Source organism: Tursiops truncatus, chromosome 8 (assembly GCF_011762595.2).
Source record: "Tursiops truncatus isolate mTurTru1 chromosome 8, mTurTru1.mat.Y, whole genome shotgun sequence".
NCBI lineage: Eukaryota > Metazoa > Chordata > Mammalia > Artiodactyla > Delphinidae > Tursiops > Tursiops truncatus.
In genome coordinates this window covers 107757300-107774103 of record NC_047041.1, presented here as the reverse complement: position 1 = coordinate 107774103, position 16804 = coordinate 107757300, and the positions used below count along the sequence as shown (strand labels likewise).

Here is a 16804-nt window from a genome sequence, read left to right as displayed (position 1 = left end):
GTCTTTGCCAGTGGTGATGTTCTGGGTGTGGTGGTCCCTGTTGTGGTCTTTGTCAGTGGCAGGGTTGTGGGTGTGGTGGTCCCTGTTGAAGTCTTTGTCAGTGGTGTGGCTGTGGGTGTGGTGGTCTCTGTTGTTGTCTTTGTCAGTGGTGTGGCTGTGGGTGTGGTGGTCTCTGTTGTCTTTGTCAGTGGTGGGGTTGTGGGTGTGGTGGTCTCTGTTGTCTTTGTCAGTGTTGTGGCTGTGGGTGTGGTGGTCTCTGTTGTCTTTGTCAGTGGTGGTGTTCTGGGTGTGGTGGTCCCTGTTGTGGTTTTTGTCAGTGGCGGGGCTGTGGGTGTGGCGGTCTCTGTTGTTGTCTTTGTCAGTGGCGGGGCTGTGGGTGTGGTGGTCCATGCTGTGTTCTTTGTCAGTGGCAGGGTTGTGGGTGTGGAGGTCCTTGTTGTGGTCTTTGTCAGTGGCGGGGCTGGGGGTGCAGCAGTCTCTGTTGTGGTCTTTGTCAGTGGCGGGGCTGTGGGTGTGGTGGTCTCTGTTGTGGTCTTTGTCAGTGGTGGGGCTGTGGTTGTGGCGGTCCCTGTTGTCTTTGTCAGTGGCAGGGTTGTGGGTGTGGTGGTCCCTGTTGTGGTCTTTGTCAGTGGCGGGGCTGGGGGTGCGGCAGTCTCTGTTGTGGTCTTTGTCAGTGGCGGGGCTGTGGGTGTGGTGGTCTCTGTTGTCTTTGTCAGTGGCAGGGTTGTGGGTGTGGTGGTCCCTGTTGTGGTCTTTGTCAGTGGTGTGGCTGTGGGTGTGGCGGTCTCTGTTGTGGTCTTTGTCAGTTGTGGGGCTGTGGGTGTGGCGGTCCCTGTTGTGGTCTTTGTCAGTGGTGGTGTTCTGGGTGTGGTGGTCTCTGTTGTGGTATTTGTCAGTGGTGGTATTCTGGGTGTGGTCGTCTCTGTTGTGGTCTTTGTCAGTGGCGGGGCTGTGGGTGTGGTGGTCTGTGTTGTTGTCTTTGTCAGTGGCAGGGTTGTGGGTGTGGTGGTCCCTGTTGTGGTCTTTGTCAGTGGTGTGGCTGTGGGTGTGGCGGTCTCTGTTGTGGTCTTTGTCAGTTGTGGGGCTGTGGGTGTGGCGGTCCCTGTTGTGGTCTTTGTCAGTGGTGGTGTTCTGGGTGTGGTGGTCTCTGTTGTGGTATTTGTCAGTGGTGGTATTCTGGGTGTGGTCGTCTCTGTTGTGGTCTTTGTCAGTGGTGGTGTTCTGGGTGTGGTGGTCTCTGTTGTGGTCTTTGTCAGTGGCGGGGCTGTGGGTGTGGTGGTCTGTGTTGTTGTCTTTGTCAGTGACAGGGTTGTGGGTGTGGTGGTCCCTGTTGTGGTCTTTGTCAGTGGTGTGGCTGTGGGTGTGGCGGTCTCTGTTGTGGTCTTTGTCAGTGGTGGGGCTGTGGGTGTGGCGGTCCCTGTTGTGGTCTTTGTCAGTGGTGGTGTTCTGGATGTGGTGGTCTCTGTTGTGGTATTTGTCAGTGGTGGTGTTCTGGGTGTGGTCGTCTCTGTTGTGATCTTTGTCAGTGGTGATGTTCTGGGTGTGCTGGTCTCTGTTGTGGTCTTTGTCAGTGGCGGGGCTGTGGGTGTGGTGGTCTCTGTTGTGGTCTTTGTCAGTGGTGGTGTTCTGGGCGTGGTGGTCTCTGTTGTGGTCTTTGTCAGTGGCGGGTCTGTGGGTGTGGTGGTCTCTGTTGTGGTCTTGGTCAGTGGCGGGGCTGTGGGTGTGGCGGTCCCTGTTGTGGTCTTGGTCGGTGGCGGGGCTGTGGGTGTAGGCTCTGTTTCTGTGACAGGGACGTGTGTCGATGTGGGTGGGGTGCCAGTTGGCTTTGGGCTGGAGGAGGTAGCATGGGGCTCCGTTGATGTGGTGACTCGGTGAGAGGTTGGAGCCACCAAGGAGGTGGCAGATGTTGACACGTTGGGGGGAAGCGTCTGTGGGTGTGATGGGGTGGGGTAGGTGGTGGCGGTCCAGAAAGGTGTTCCCGTGGGCGGACCTGTTGTGTGGGTGGTAGTGGGGACAGAGAGGGTGGGGGTGGAGTGAGTGGTGAAGGGGGTGTGTGGCATGGGGGGTGTGGCCGTGGCGGTGTGTGTTAGGGAGCTGGATTCAGAGTGTGTGGTGTGACTGGTGTCCGCCTCGGCCCTAGCAGTGGTGGCTCCTGACAGTGGACTGGTGTGCATTGTGCTGTGGCCTGTGGTGCTCTCCGGGGGTCGTGGGAGGTCCGTCTGCTGTGTCTCCTGGCTGACAGGGGCTTCAGGGGTCCAACGGTGTGTTGAGAACGCTGTAGAAAACAGTGGTGGTCAGTTCACTCCTTCTCGTTACCCTGCCTTTGGGTGGGACCCGTTCATCACCCACACCTTCCACATCGTCCTCCTCACATGTGGCTTCTGTGTGTCCCTGGTGGTGTGTCCAGGAGTTTCCTGAATGACTATCTCGTTCCTTTCCCAAGCCCCACCCCGGCATTCTCTGTGGACCCTTGTTGCCTCTCAGCTGCTTGTAGTGGGCTTTGGGGTCCCTCCCCGGCAGCCCTGCATGTCTCTGTCCCCTCGACGCTACTCTCAGGGCGGCCGTTGTTCGGGTGGGCTCGGCTATCCCTGCATGGCTCCCCTGCCGCTGGCCTTGGGAAAGGCTTCTCTTCTCGCCTGCTGTCAGGGTAATCGGAGGTTTGGGGCGCTGCCCCAGAGTCGGGGCCTGCACTTGGGTCGGGGGCCTTTTGGAGCCCTGGATCCCCTGGGGCCTGTGGATTCCCTTGGTGGGGGTGGCCGTGGTGGATGGGTGCTTGGGTACCGTGGCGGGGGAGATGTGGAAAGAGGAGCGTGCTGAGTCAGGCAGGCTGCTGCCTCCCTCGGGCCTGAGCCGGTCCTGTGTGGTCGTGGGGGTGGCCCAAGGCTGCTGTCTTCCACGCGGCCCCACATAGCTTGGGCTGGGTGCTGGGGCTGCCCCGCTGAGGCCCCTCTGTGGGGACGGGCAGTGGTGGCATGCTTACTTGCGGGGGACACTGTGGAGGTCCCTGATGTTGCCGGGGTTGGTGGGGCTGCTGTGGTTCGCGCCGTGGACCGAGCTGTGGACCGCGTGGCTGTGTCGTGGGAGGATCCTGTGGGCTGTGTTGTGGCTTGGGTCACGGTGGGTGCCGTGGCTGTTGGCCTTCGAGTGGCCGTGGTGGTCGGCGCCGATGTGGCCCGTGTGGTGACGGTGGAGGTGGTTTGAGGTAAATCTGCAGGGAACAGCGCCCGACATCCCCTTCAGCCCCGTCCGCACTGCCACGGGTGCTTCCTCACCCACCCCGGGGCCCTGGCCCGGGGGCCCTACCTCCTGAGGGGACTGTTGGTTGTGTCTGGGCGGTGGGGGCTGTGGCTGTGGCCGTTGGCGTGGCCGGAAGGCTGGGTGTCCGGGTCGGGGCCTCAGGTGTGGCCGGGGAGCTTGGCGAGGGTCTGGTGGAGCTCAGCGCAGGGGTGCTGGGGGTCACTGTGGTGCTGGCCGCGGCTGTGGTGGGCCTGATTTCCGTGCTGTGGGAGCCTGAGTGTGGCACACACGCTGTTGTTGTGGGGTAGGGAGCTGCTCTGGCATACCCTTTGGGAGGAGCCCTTCACTTCCCTGCTGGGCCCCAAGCCACGCGGGCTGGGCAGCGGCCCTCATGGCAGTGGGGGCTCCCGGCAGGGCGTGTGTCCTTTGGCCCTGCTGTGCTTGGTGGCCAGGCAGCAGGGCCCAGTGGGGCCTACCGAGCCCCTCCCGTCTGACTTCCTGGTCAGCACCTGCCGCCCCCACCGTGCCGAGCAGCCCAGGGCCAGCGCAGCTACACCCTGCCCCGCCCCACGCCCGCAAGCCTGGCTGCGGCCGCTGGGCGGACAGACACAGGCTGGGCTGGCTGCAGCCTGGCTGGTGGAGCCGGGGAGGAGCCCCGGGAGAGAGCCTGCTTCACCTCGGCCCTGGCATGTGTGCAGTCACCTGCCGTGGGCAGCGGCACGGTGGGTGATGACGCCGCAAGAGGAGGGGCGGTGGGGGGTGCTGCCTCCCCGCCCCGTCTCCGCCTGCCTGGGCCCTTCAGAGCCTTCGGCTGTGTCCCCAGGGTGTGAGGCAGAGGACGCGGGGGATGGAGCTACCGCAGAAGTGCCGGGACCCCTGCTCCCCGTCTTCTCTCCCCTCCTCCCACCTCTGCACCGACGGCCTGGCAGGGAGTGGAGGGGCCAGCCGGGGTGCTGCCCAAGGGTAGCTGCAGGTAGTGTCCAGTGCCCACCGGGCCGCCTGCTGCTGAACTCCCAGGAGGTCCCTGCTCTGCACCCACACACCCCAGCAGGCTGGCGGGGCCTGGGTGTGCCCTGTGGCTGCAGGCTGGGTGAGTGGATGCTTGGGGTGGGGAAGGGAGGCGAGGGCCAGTCCCTTTCCCTGTGTCTCTGGCTGTGCCCCTGGGGAGTGGGGGTGCTGGGAGGCTGGCCAGTTTGGGCAGGAGCTGCGAGCTCTGGGCGGGGGTGTGGGGGGTTCTTGGGCAGTGGACTGAGCTTACTGCACGGCAAGCACATCCCCTTGTCGTGATCGAAGTACTCGTTCTGGGAGCAGTTGTAGCAGCCTGAGGGGGGTGTGCAGAGAACAGCCAGACCTCAGTGTCCAGAAGCAGAAGCCCCTTTTCCCCAGGCCTGGTCGCCCCCCCAGCCCCGGCTCTCCTGGCCTCTCCCCCGATCCCCAGGCACAGGTGCCTGCCTGGGTCCCCACTGTCAGACACACCCCCACATCCCACCCGCCAGCAGGCCTTCCCCTCCTCCCGTCTCCTTCTCTGCGCCCAGTACCTTCGATGTTGGGCCCCGGGAAGCTCTGCAGCAGCGCGGGGCAGAGGCACGGCTGGTAGTGCCATGTGCAGCTGGCCTCCTGGGCGTGCTGGTACTTGCCGCCGCCCACCTGCATGTGGGTGTTGTAGAAGTCGCAGTAGATGGCTGCGGAGAAGGGCACCGTCAGGCGGCAGAGCCGGCCCGGGAGCCCGCACCTGCCAGCGGGCTCAGGGTGCCTCTGCCTCCCTGGGGGTGCTGCCCGCCCCCCGCCCCCTGCCCGGGGGAAGCGCTGCAGCCGGACATTCCGCCTGTGGCCCCGCGGAGGCCTTTGGGCAGGAGTGGGACTCACGGCAGAAGTCTGGGGACCGCCAGTCCACGCACACGCCCTTGTCCACGCAGGCCTTGGCGTAGGCGGCCACAGCGTCACACAGGCACTCGCAGTCCCCGCCGGTGTCACACCCACACGTGTCGCGCACGCAGGCCTCATAGTAAGGCAGGCGGTACACCTGCGGGGGCCGACTCTCAGCGTCAGGGCGGGGCCGGGCTCCTCCCGGCTAGCCCTCCCCTGACGGCTTGGCCGCTGAGCCCGGGGCGCCGGCCAGGGTAGGACCGGGCACTGGGGGGGCACCTGGCCCTGACGGCTTGGCCGCTGAGCCCGGGGCGCCGGCCAGGGTAGGACCGGGCACTGGGGGGGCACCTGGCCCTGACGGCTTGGCCGCTGAGCCCGGGGCGCCGGCCAGGGTAGCACAGGGCACTGGGGGGGCACCTGGCCCTGACGGCTTGGCCGCTGAGCCCGGGGCGCCGGCCGGGGTAGCACAGGGCACTGGGGGGGCACCTGGCCCTGACGGCTTGGCCGCTGAGCCCGGGGCGCCGGCCGGGGTAGGACCGGGCACTGGGGGGGCACCTGGCCCTGACGGCTTGGCCGCTGAGCCCGGGGCGCCGGCCGGGGTAGCACAGGGCACTGGGGGGGCACCTGGCCATGGCAGGCGGCGAAGGTCTGGCTGTTGATGATGCTGCACTTGCGCTCAGCCCAGGAGCGACGGAAGGCGTTGAGGCTGCAGGGGTCCTGCGTGAAGGTGGTGTCCCCGCACAGCGGGCTCTCCTTCCAGGAGTTCACGAACTCCAGCTCGCTGGACGCCAGGTACTTGCTGCGTGTCTGGAAGTCGTCCTTCATGTTCCCGTTGTAGTTGCCGCACAAGCCGCAGAGGGCGTCCTGCGGGGGCTGGTGTCAGGCGGCCGGCAGGCAGGGACTCACCACTCCCTGGGACTGTGGGGCAGGGGCGGCGGTACCTGGGAGGCACGGGCGATCTTGATGAAGACGGTCATGTGCTTGTTCCAGATGAGGGTCAGGTTGTACGTGCTGCTGACGGTGGCGTCCAGCACCAGGTGCAGGGAGCCGGCCTTGACCCGGAAGTGCACACCGGGGTCCTCCCCGCTGACTGTGTAGTTCCCATCCGCCAGCACGATGGACAGGCCCTGTGGGGTGCGGCTGTCACAGGATGCCTGCCCACGTCCTGGGTGGCCACTAAATGCCGCTGGGCTCTGCCTCCCGGCCTGAGCTCTCCATGGCAGGGCCAGCCCTGGCCTGCGGGGTCTGCCCTCTAGAGCCTTCTGTCGGCAGAAGGTTCCAGAACATGCTGGAAACTGTGTCGAGGGCTGAGGGTCAGGCTTGTGGGAGAACCCCTACCTGCTGTACGGTTGTCCAGTTCCGGGGACACTGCTGCCGTGATGTGGGCGTGGAGGCCAGGGCACAGGGCCGTGAGGGCCCCGAGAGGCCAGGCCCTGGGGCCCTGGGGGGAGGTTGGGAAGGCCACCTGCCTGCTCACCCCCAGGAAGATCTTGATGGCCCGTGAGCAGGTGACGCCTGACTTCCCACACACGACATTCTCTGTAAGGATCTTGAAGGTGGGCTGCGAGTCGCTGGCACCGCAGCCGTCCTGTGGGGAGACGGCGCTGAGGAGGAGCTGGCCCTGTGGCCCCCCAGGCCCCCCGTGGCCCCCCGTGGCCCAGGCCAGCACTCACCGTGGCCAGGATGTACTCGCAGTTGCCATCAAACACGAAGCGCTGCCCATCGAAGGTGACCACGTGGCCCTCCCCGTAGAGGGTGCAGGTGGATGGGCAGCGGGCACTCTGCTGGCACGCCCACGTCCCCCTAGAGCAGGTGCTGTGGGAGGAGCAGGGCATTCTGGGGTGACTGGGGCACACGCACCCCCGCAGGACCCTGACCTCGTGGGTTGGTAGGGGCCCCTGCCCGCCCCAAGGGCTCAAGGACAGTTGGGCCACCAGGCCTGTGGGTAGGGCTGTGGCTCACCAGCTCTTGCAGTCCGTGTGGAGCTCGGCGCCCTGGGGATAGGAGACGCCTGCAAACTCGCACGGGCACTCCTCGGGGGGCACGCACTGTCCGCTGGCGTTCTCGTAGAGCCCCTTGGCACAGACACAGCCAGGCTCACACTTGGTGGGCACCTGCAGGGAGGAGGGTCAGTGGCCCCTGGAGGGTGGCCCTGCTAGCTGCCTCCGCAGCCCTGGGACCTTCTGAGACTCCCCAGCGTTCTCCCCAGACCTGCTCCCTGTGTCCATCCTGCTCTGGGCCTTCCCTTAGCACAGCTGCCCCTCTCTGAGGGGCATCACCTCTGCGGCATGGCTGGGCTGGTGTACCCTCACCTCAAGCTGGCAGGGCCCACGGTCCTCAGGGAGCCCACAAAGGAGCACACCCGGCGGCCACGCCACCGGTCATGCGCATCATGGGACGGTGGGGATGGAGCATGGCCCGCCTTTCGTGAGGGGTCTGTGGGACTCTTCTTGTGGGCCAAGGAGAAGATGTCGGGGCGTCCGCCGTGGGAACGTCTAACCCAGGGTGTCCCCGGCGCCCCGGGCAGTGGAGCCTGCCCTCCGCGGAGCACTCTTGCCCTCGCTCCACCTGGTCTTACACAGGGGGTGCCGGTGGCTAGCATCTGGCAGGTGGGAGCGCAGGCTGCCCCGAACTTGTCCTCCGAGGACTGGCTGCAGGACTGGAACGTCTTGGGGGCCGAGCAGGTTGCTGCAGAGACAAGGGGCATGGGGTGAGGCGGGCCCAGAGGGGCCGAGGCACCCACAGTCCAGCTCCGCCAGCCTCGGCTACAGCTACGTACCCAAGAGCATCTGAGGCTGTGCCGGGCAGCTCAGCCGCCCGTTGACGCAGTAGCTGCAGGAGAGAGGCCCGGTGAGCGCCGCCTGGGCTGGGCTGCAGGCCGGGCGGCCACCCTCTGGACCCCTCGCTCACCAGATGACGCCATTGACCATGGTGGACTGGTCGGCCAGGATGAACTTGGAGCTGTCCAGGAGGCAGGGACACTGGGCCTCGCGCACGCACTCAGCCTTGTGGTTCAGGTAGGTGCCCTCGGGGCAGTTGCAGCCGTCCACGGGCACGGCGCTGGGGTGGCACTCGACCTCGCGGTCGGACAGAGACAGGCACGTGCGGCCACAGGCCTGGCTGTCGTAGCTGAACGTCTGGTTGCCTGTGCAAGGGGTGCCTGCGGGGGACCCGGAGTCAGGCCCGGTGCGGGGGTGTGGGGGGCGGCACCAGCCCCGCCGGCCCATACGCACTGCAGTTGTCCACGCTGCTCCTCCAGCCCGGGAGCAGGACGCCCCGTGAGGTGCACGTGAGGGCGTAGTCGCCCAGGGCGGCGCAGATGCGCGGGAAGGTCTCCTCGTAGTTGCAGGCCTGGTACACGCACCTCTGTGGGCAGACAGGGGCCGTGGGTGCCCACCCAGGACCCCGAGGGTGCCCCCTGTGCCACCCCCGCCCCGCTGCCCACGGGGCCGCCCACCTTGTAGAAGGGCTTGGGGTCCACGGCGGCGTGGCACCTCTCGAACACCGTGCCCTTCTTCACCAGCACCGCGCAGTGGGTCTCCGCGCACACCTCTGGGGGGCAGGCCGGCGTGGGTCAGCCGTCCGCCGGGGCCTCCCGCCCACCCCGCAGCCCTCCTGGATGGCACCCACTGTTGAGCTGGCTCATGGAGCAGGGGTCGGTCTCACGCTCGCGCGCGGCTGGGCAGTTCCCTGCCCGCCAGGAGTCCACGAAGAGCGAGGCGGTGCCCTCGGTGATGCCCATGCTGGTCGTGAAGTCGTCTGTCGTGTCCCCGTTGAAGTTGCCGCAGAGCCCTGGGCCGGCCGGACGTGAGGGTGGACTGGCCCATGCCCCTGTCCTGCCCCGCCCTCCCCAAGGCCCGTCTTCTCCCCTAACCACACCCCGGGCGAGAGGCCATGGCTGGCTACACGCCTGGGAGGACCAGCCGGCCAGGTGGAGCCGGCCTGGGCCGTGAGTGCCCGACACCTGGGTCAGAGCAGGGCTCTGCCGGGCCCCTCCTCTTCCGGAGTGGCCGAGCTGGGTGGGGACGGGGCAGCGGGGGAGGGACTCACCTCTGGTCTGGCCTCTGAACTGGGGCCCGGCAGTGATGTACACCTGGAACAACGGCCACAGCTGGATCACGAGCTCCAGCCCGAAGGTGGTGACCATTTGCAAGTGGGTGGATGTCTGCCTGAAGACCGTGATGTTGCCTGAGGGGACAGGGGCCTCAGCAGGCGGCCTGCTTTGGGGGCAGGCTCGGGAGGCCCCGGGTGCTGCGGGGGAGCTGAGGACCTACGAGTCTCATACGGCAGCCGCTTGGTGTCCCCGTTGTTGGTGATCACCTCGTCCTGAGAAATCACAATTTTGTCCTGCGGGGAGGGTGGCTGAGTTACGGGGGGCTGGGAGTTGGGGCCAGGCAGGGTGGAGGGGGAGCTGGGACGCATCTGCTTGGGGCCCCGGGTGGGCGCAGGTGGAAGGTGGGGTGGCCTCACCTGGCTGGACACGTAGATGACAGCGACCAGCGATGTCTCCGAGTGCGAGTACCCAGACTTGTCGTACACGGCCATGAGCGAGCCCCCGTCGGGGAGCTGGGGGCTCTGGGAGGAGGGGCGGCTCAGCACAGGGGGCCCGGGCTGTCACGGCGACCCGCCGTGGCGGCCCCCAGGCGGAGGCTGCGTCCTACCTGGAGGAGGATGTAGGTGCAGGTGCCGTGGAAGCGGTAGGGCCTGGCGTCGAATGTGGTGACGAAGGAGCCGCCCTCCAGGGCACAGCGCCTGGGGCAGGGCTGCTCCACGCACTCCCAGCGGCCCCCAGAGCACCGGCTGTGGGCGAGGAGGCGTGACCCAGATGGCCCCCAGGGCTGAGGCCGCCGCATCCCCGTCCCTGCCCCCAGCCTGCCTGCACGCCCCTCCTGCTGCCCTGCGCTCACCAGGTCTGGCAGGCGGCTGTCGTGACCTCCCCAGGGGCGAAGACTACCCCGCTGAGCATGCAGGGGCACTGGGGGACAGGCACGCAGCTGTGGTTCTTGGAGATGTCGTCCAGAACCATACCTGCGGGAGAGGGGCTTCCTGGGGCTGCGGGCGCGGAGACCCCTCCCGCCCTCCTGCTGGGCAGCCCCTCCCCCACCCTGTCCCGCCCAGGGGGAGGGGCTGGGGGTGCCCCAGGAGAGCCTCCGCCTTCAGCCCCGCCTGCCTCGCCGCCTCCCGCCCCCTCGTGCTAGGTGCCGCTCCTCATTGGGCAGCGGGCCCTGTCCAGCGCAAACCCCGCCTCTGCCCACCACCTTACTCCCCGCCGACTGGCACATGCGGCCGTGGCCCGGGGCGTCTGTGAGCACCGTGAAGGCAGAGCCCTCCCCGGGCCAAGCCCCCGCAGAGTGTCTGGGGGTTCCGAGCATCGGTGTGGGCGGAGCGGATGCCCTGTCTCCAGGCTCCTTTGCAAGGGTCCCGGGAGAGCAGCTGTCCTCACCTTCCGGGCAGAAGCAGCCGAAGGTGCAGAAGCCGGAGCAGCTGCGCCGCGGGTTGGAGCAGGTCTGCACGCAGGTCTCGCCGCACTCCCGGTACACCTGGTTGGCTGGGCACTGGCCCACAGCTGCAGGTCCGTGTGGCCCTTGTGAGAGGGGTCGGGCGCCCAGGGCCTGGCCACCCACCCGACCCTGGCCGAGGACTCAGGCCAGCCCCTCCTCCACCTGGGTCTTCTCTGTCTCTCAAACAAGGGGGGATTACGGGCATCGTGTCTGGGGCCCTGGCCCTCCCCCCGACCCTCCCCAGGACTCACAACAGAGGCCAGGGCCTCGCCAGCTGTTGACGGGCTGGCCGGCCATGCTGCACTGGCGCGAGTACTCAGATAGCGTGGCACAGCTGCAGTGGTGCTGGCCGGGCTGGGCACACGTGGCCATGTCCGCCTGGCAGCTCAGCAGGAAGGGCTCCTTGGGCACGTTGCACTCGCGGGACACCAGGGTCAGCAACTGGATGCAGGTCTGGGCCTGGGCACAGGGACACTCAGGGTCATAGGTGTCAAGGCCACATCCCACACCACGCGTGTGACTTGGCAGTCTGGGGGTGTCGCTGGCCTCGGGACCCTGCCAGATCCCGTGAGCCGGCCCCACCCTGGCTGAAGGGCCCCCTTGGCCCCGGGGAGCCCGACCGCCTCACGTACGTTCTCTGCCTGCGGGACCCGGGGGCTGGGGATGGCCTCAGAGGCACAGATCTCGTTGGGGTCATCCAGCTTCTGGAGGGCGGCGTACTTAGGGGGTTCCAGGAGTTGCCCTGGGGTGAGGGGTGGGGCAGGGTCAGCACCATGGTTGCTGGGCCACAGAGGGGTCTCTCCACCACTTCCCCCCACCTACCGTCCTCGCTCAGAAACTCATTGGCCTTCTCGCCGTCGAAGTTCCCACACAGCCCACACATCTTGCCCATGTGCTTCTTCTCCACCAGGACCTGGAGGGGTCGGGCACCGCCGTCGGGTGGGCGGGGAGGCGCACAGGACTCCCAGGGCCCCAGGACCCCTCGGAAGCTGCTCACGCCTGCTCCAGGGGCCCAGAGCACCCCTCACGGGGAGGGTCCTGGCACCATGCCACCCCAGGGTCTGTCCGCCCGGCTCCTCCCAGGGGACCTCCATTCGTGCTCGATGGAGGGAACTGAGCCAACAAAAAGCCCAGGCTCCTGGCCCCAATCCCCAGGAGGGCAGCTCCGCCACCCAGTCCCCTGCTGTGTCCTCACCATGAGGTGGGCGCCCAGACCCCACATGACCACCAGCTCCAGCTCCAGCTGCTTGGCCACCAGCCGCACGCTCTGGCCAAAGGGTGTGATCTGGAGCCCGTTGCTGGTGTAGGGCAGGCTGACGACCCTGCAGGGTGACAGCAGTCAGCGGCCGCCCCTAGGGGCCCCAGCCGCCCGGCCCGGCTCTGCAGCCTACCCCACATCCTTGACGGAGATGACCGCCTTCTGCACAGTGACCACAGAGGCCCCCAGCTCCACGATGACCCGGGAGATGTTCCCGCTCGGCCCTCGCCGTAGCTGCACGCTGAAGGTGGACGAGGCATCCTTGCACATGGCCGCAAAGATGTAGTTGCAGGTCCCCGAGAAGTCATACGTGTGGCCGTCGAAGGTGGTGAAGTGGCCGGGCCCCCACGTGGAGCACCAGCCCCTGTCTGGAGCTGCGGAGGGAGCGGGCGGGGTCTCGGGGCCCTGCGTCCTCCCGGCTGGTGGGGCAGGTCTGGGGCCCCGGGGAGCCCACACTGGCAGACAAGAGGCCTCCCAATTTCCAGGCCCTCCTGGGGTGGGCGGGAGAAGGGCCCCGCGCCCCACACCCATCCCCTGCCTGCGGGAGCGCAGGCCTCTGATGTGGTTGGGGTCTGTGGCCCCATCAGCCCTGGGGTCTGTGGCACGTGAAGCTGCAGCTTAGCCCCCATCCCGCAGGGGCAGCAGGGGCAGCAGGGGCTTGTCTCCCCCGGGTGAGGGTGGTCTGAGGCTCTTCCATAGCTGGAGGCCCTTGTGGAAACACCAGACACGGTTACCCTGTAGCAGGGCCATGGCCGGTGGACACGGGGACAGGGGGCTGCCGTGACCCTCACCTGTCTGCGGGGAGTCCTTCAGCCTCCGGAGGCCTGGGGGCACCGAGGAGCTGTCGTCCAGACCTGCGTGGACAGGGCCCGCGGTCAGTGTGGGGCTGCCCAGCTCTGCTCGAGGGCTGTGGCCGGCAGCGTGTTTCGGGTGAGCCAGGCCCGGGGCACGGCAGGGAGTGCGGGGAGTGCCAGCAGGGCTGCTCCTGGGCTGCACAAGCCCCGCCGTCCCCGCCGTCCTTTCCTTTGGTTGCCTCAGAGGGACCTCTCTGAGCTGTCACCTGCTGGGGCTGGGGACACGGTGGGGATGAGGCCCCGCCCCCAGGCACACGCACGCGTGGAAGGGCAGTGAGTGGGGGGCGGCCGCAGACGCTGGGAGCCGGGAGGTCCCTGGGGAGATGGGGTCCCGAGAGTGGGGCTCAGGGCTGGGCGAGCTGGGCCCCGGCTGTCCGTGGCGTCGTCTGTCCCGCGGCACCTGCAGGTCTGCCCGCCGGGCTCCAGGCACTGGCTCGCTCCCCAGAGAAGCCTGGGCGCCGCGCACGCAGGTGGCGTGTGATAAAGGGGCTCCTGGCTGCGCTGGCTCCCAGTGGGCTCCCGTGTGGGCCTCATGGGGGGTAGTAGCTGCAGGTGGGGGTGAGGAGCCCTGAGCCCAGAAGGGTTCGGTGGTCTGCAAGTGGCGGGAGGGCCAGGGAGAGCTGGGCAGGGGTGCCTGGGCGTCTGTGGGTGACTTGGCCGGTGGCGTGCCGCTGTCCGGCTACACCCGCCGAGTTCCCAGCCCAGCCCACCTCGGGTCCACTCCCTCTGGGGTCCGTGCGCGCTCTGCCGCCAGCTCAGAGGCTGAGTGAGGCTGAGGCCCGCGGAGGACTTCTCCCTCTTCTGGGCCCTAAAAGGGGCTGTTTCTTTGCTTCCTTCCTCCCTGTCAGCTTCCCGGCGCTCTGGCCGTTGCCGGAGAAATGCCCGGTGACGCTGCTTGCGGCGACTGTCGGGGCAGGAGGCACGGGCCCAGCCTCGCCTCCCCTCTCCCTGCCCTGCTGCAGTCCTCCCTGCGGCCCCGTGGGCCCTGTGGGAGATGAGGCCCAGCGCCGGCGGGCGGCAGAGTCATCGCTGAATGCGGCCCCCGGGGTCCCGTCCCTGCTGCTCCCCGCCGCGCCCCCTTTTCCCCGGGGTCTGTGCCTTCCTGGGTGGCACTGACCTCCCGAGTCACGGTGCTGGTCGCTGCTGGTGTTGTTTCTCTGGGTGACGCCAGGGAGCAGGGGTGCCTGCCCGACGGCACAGGGTCCCCAGGCCGGGCGGGAGGTGACACCTGGCCGCCTTCCTCTGCAGTGCCCACCACGCCCATCCACGCCTGGGACCCCTCCTCTCGGCTCACCACTGGCCCCCCGACGCCTAGAGTCGCGCCCACTGGCCCCCGAGGGCCACTCCCAGGTGCCCACTCGCAGCGGCCCCTCCCGTGCTTCGCCTGTCGCCCAGCACCAGCCTCCCGAGCTCGCTGCGCTCGGCCCTTGGCTCCGCCTGGTCCCCGCCCGGCCCTGCGGCCCCGCTGTCTGAACGACAGCCCCCCAGCGGCGTCACTGCTCCTCGCCTGGGACTGTCTGAGCTTCCCACCGCGCTCAGCTCCCTGGCTGGGACCCGCGGGGCCTGCAGGGCGGGCCGGTCCGCCGCCCCTGGCCTTTCTCAGCCCCTGGATGCGCCCTGTGGTGGCTGGAGCACACGCTGTTTGTTCCTTCTGCACGTTTGGCAGCCCTGCCTGCCCTGCCCGTTCTGGGTCAACCCTGGCCCGGCTCAGGGGCCTCTGTCCCTTAATCCCCAGCCCCCAAGATCCTGATGTCTGAACTTGTGCTTTGAGGCCTCTGGTCCAGGAGGGCAGGGCCTGTCTCTCGCTCCCCGCCTCCCCATGCCAGCACGGAATCGGTGCTCAAAGAGTGTTTGCTGAAACGTGGCGAGGCCCCGCCCCTGCCCCGTGCAGCGTTCACAGCCTGGACCCCCATGGCTCCCCAAAGCCATGCCCCTCACTACACCTGCTGGCCTACACCCTGCCCCACTGGCTCCCGAACACCTCCCTCGTCGCCCTGGTTCTGGGTCCAGGTCTGGGGGTCCCCAGGGCGAGGGATGGGCCCAGGGAGGCGGCCTTGGATGGGCAGGGGTCCTGAGTGCTCAGAACCACCCCTGGTGGGAAAGCTGGGGCCTGGGGGTGGGGATGGGGCTTCGTGGGAAGCAAGGGGTGGAACGGGCCCAGGGGAGGCCCGCTCGACTCGGAGCCCCCAGCCTGCCCCCAGCGCCTGGGCCATGGCCAGACGGCAGGCCTGGCGCTTCTCCCTGGCTGCTAGCTGAGGCTGGTGGGGCTCTGGGGCCGCCAAGGAGCGGGCAGTGGGGCAAGGACCGGGCAGTGGGGCAAGGACCTAGGAGGCAGGCAGGAGGAGTCCCGCTGGCTTGGAGACCGGAGCTCTGGGGCGGGTGCCTGCAGTCAGCAGGAAGGGGATTCCCCCGGGCCATTGGGCACCCCTTGGGGCTGGCCCCTCCTGTGGGGCGGGGCTGGGGTGAGAGCCTCCTAGGCCTGCGGCATCTCCTGTGCCTGGGTTGGTTGGCCGAAGGGACCTGGGGGAGGAGGAAGGGGACCCCCGTCCCAACAGCCCGATGGGTGAGGCTGGGGGCACTCGGGTGGGGCGGCCCCTTCCAGCCTCCCAGGTCTTCAGTCCTCACGGCAGCCACACAAAAGGGAGGCATCGCCCACACTCGTACAGACCTAGAAATTGAGGCCCAGAGCCCACTTCGTGGTGTGTCTGTTCGCAGCCAGGACCCGGTGGAGCCGGGGTCTCTCCCTGAGTTTTTGGACTTCAAGGCCCACAAGGACCCCTTCACGCCCTCTGGCTGCCCCTTGGGGACCCCCAGAGGCATCTCGGGACCCAGGGCCCAGTGGGGAGAGCGACAGGGCCAGGCTCTGAGCGCTGAGGCCCCAGCACTGTCCCTGCCTCGCACGCCCACGTCTGCCGCACCCACTACCGTGGAGGAGACTGCCCGTCCCCTCTGATTCCCACGGGCTGGGCCAGGCTCCGAGGCCGCCGGCGGAGACCTGGGCCTCGGCAAGTGTGGGGCAGCCACAGAGCGAGGAGAAGCCTCCTGGGCCTGGCTTCGCCTCCCCTTCCCATTCAGCAGCGTCCCCACGGCCAAGCCGCAGAGGCGAGAAGGCCTGGGAGGACTTCCCACGTGCAGGAGTCCTCTGAGGGTGTCTGGCCGACCCTGGTGCACGGCCTGCAGCCCCCCACTCACCGGCGCTGAGCAGGGCACCCCCGCAGGAGAGAAGCAGCAGCAGCTGGGGCCCGAGCATGGCGCGGAGAGGACAGCGGCCACCGCGGGGCACTGGGCAGGCTGCTGCACCTGTGCGGCCCGAGTGGCCTCCCCCCGACGCCTTATATAGGGGCCAGGGGCCCTGCCCCGCCCCGCCTGCTTGTGCCCCACGCTCCCGTCTGGTAATTGCCACGGCCAGCCAGTCCAGGGGTGGCCAAACAGGATCTGGGGCGCTGCTTTATCAGGACCCGGCCTTTGGAAAATTCTTCAGCGGGCAGCGGCCCCGTTGTCACTCACCTCTGAGCAGGGGGCCGGCACACACCATCTCTGGTGAAACCTCAATTGCCAGGGGTCTCCCTGGGGGTCGGTCCAGCGAGTCAGCGTGGGCACCTGGGGACTGAGAGGGGGCTTGTCCAGGACGTGTGGGGGAGACGCCTGGGCACCCCCTCTAGGGTGCTACAGAGAGCTTCTGGGGGGCGCTTCATCCTCACCTGGACCCAGGACCCCTACAAGGTGCCCGCACACTGGGTCCCACCCCCACCCTGGGAGGAAAGACTGCCCAGTGGCAGGGACTCTCCAGAGGAGGAGGGCAAGCCATTCCAGACTCTGCCCCTCGGGGTGGGGTCCCGGCCGGGGGCGCTCAGGCACGGGCCACTGGCCCTGGGGCTCAGATGGGGGCCTCCCTGGGGGCCTGGGGAGCTTGCGGGGCTGACGCCACGTCCCTGAGGTGCAGGGCCTTGGCTGGCCAGCTCGTTGCCGGAGACCCCCTTCTCAGCTGGCCGCCTGGGCCCCGGGACCCCTAATTAACGGTTGTCTGAACCCACATGGCTCTGAGCTGCGTGCTTCAGGCGCAGCAGGAGTGAGGCAGCCTTGGGGGG

The 16804-nt window shown here is 67.9% G+C and overlaps 1 protein-coding gene across 1 annotated transcript; it reads right to left on the bottom strand.

The window, feature by feature from the left end:
- Positions 1–4589: 4589 nt before the first annotated feature.
- Positions 4590–15966, bottom strand: MUC6 (mucin 6, oligomeric mucus/gel-forming). The gene is made up of 27 exons (XM_073809459.1): positions 15909–15966; positions 12654–12716; positions 11996–12236; positions 11800–11926; positions 11427–11517; positions 11237–11346; positions 10856–11063; positions 10547–10669; positions 10011–10131; positions 9765–9903; positions 9574–9678; positions 9378–9450; positions 9154–9291; positions 8734–8895; positions 8561–8655; positions 8337–8469; positions 8014–8263; positions 7883–7935; positions 7682–7791; positions 7066–7217; positions 6777–6918; positions 6581–6691; positions 6045–6230; positions 5728–5976; positions 5104–5260; positions 4776–4919; positions 4590–4657 (listed from the first exon to the last, which is right to left on the bottom strand). Exons 1-27 carry the CDS (start codon positions 15964–15966, stop codon positions 4590–4592), a joined length of 3609 nt encoding a protein of 1202 aa, XP_073665560.1.
- Between the last annotated feature and the right edge of the window lie 838 nt (positions 15967–16804).

Coding starts and splice junctions, on each gene's coding strand:
- MUC6 (XM_073809459.1), bottom strand. CDS start 15,966: ATGCTCGGGCCCCAGCTGCTGCTGCTTCTCTCCTGCGGGGGTGCCCTG. Junction 7,218..7,681: donor TAGCCACCGGCACCCCCTGT/GTAAGACCAGGT, acceptor TCCTCCCTGCAG/GTGCCCACCAAGTGTGAGCC. Junction 6,231..6,580: donor CCATCAAGATCTTCCTGGGG/GTGAGCAGGCAG, acceptor CGCACCCCACAG/GGCCTGTCCATCGTGCTGGC.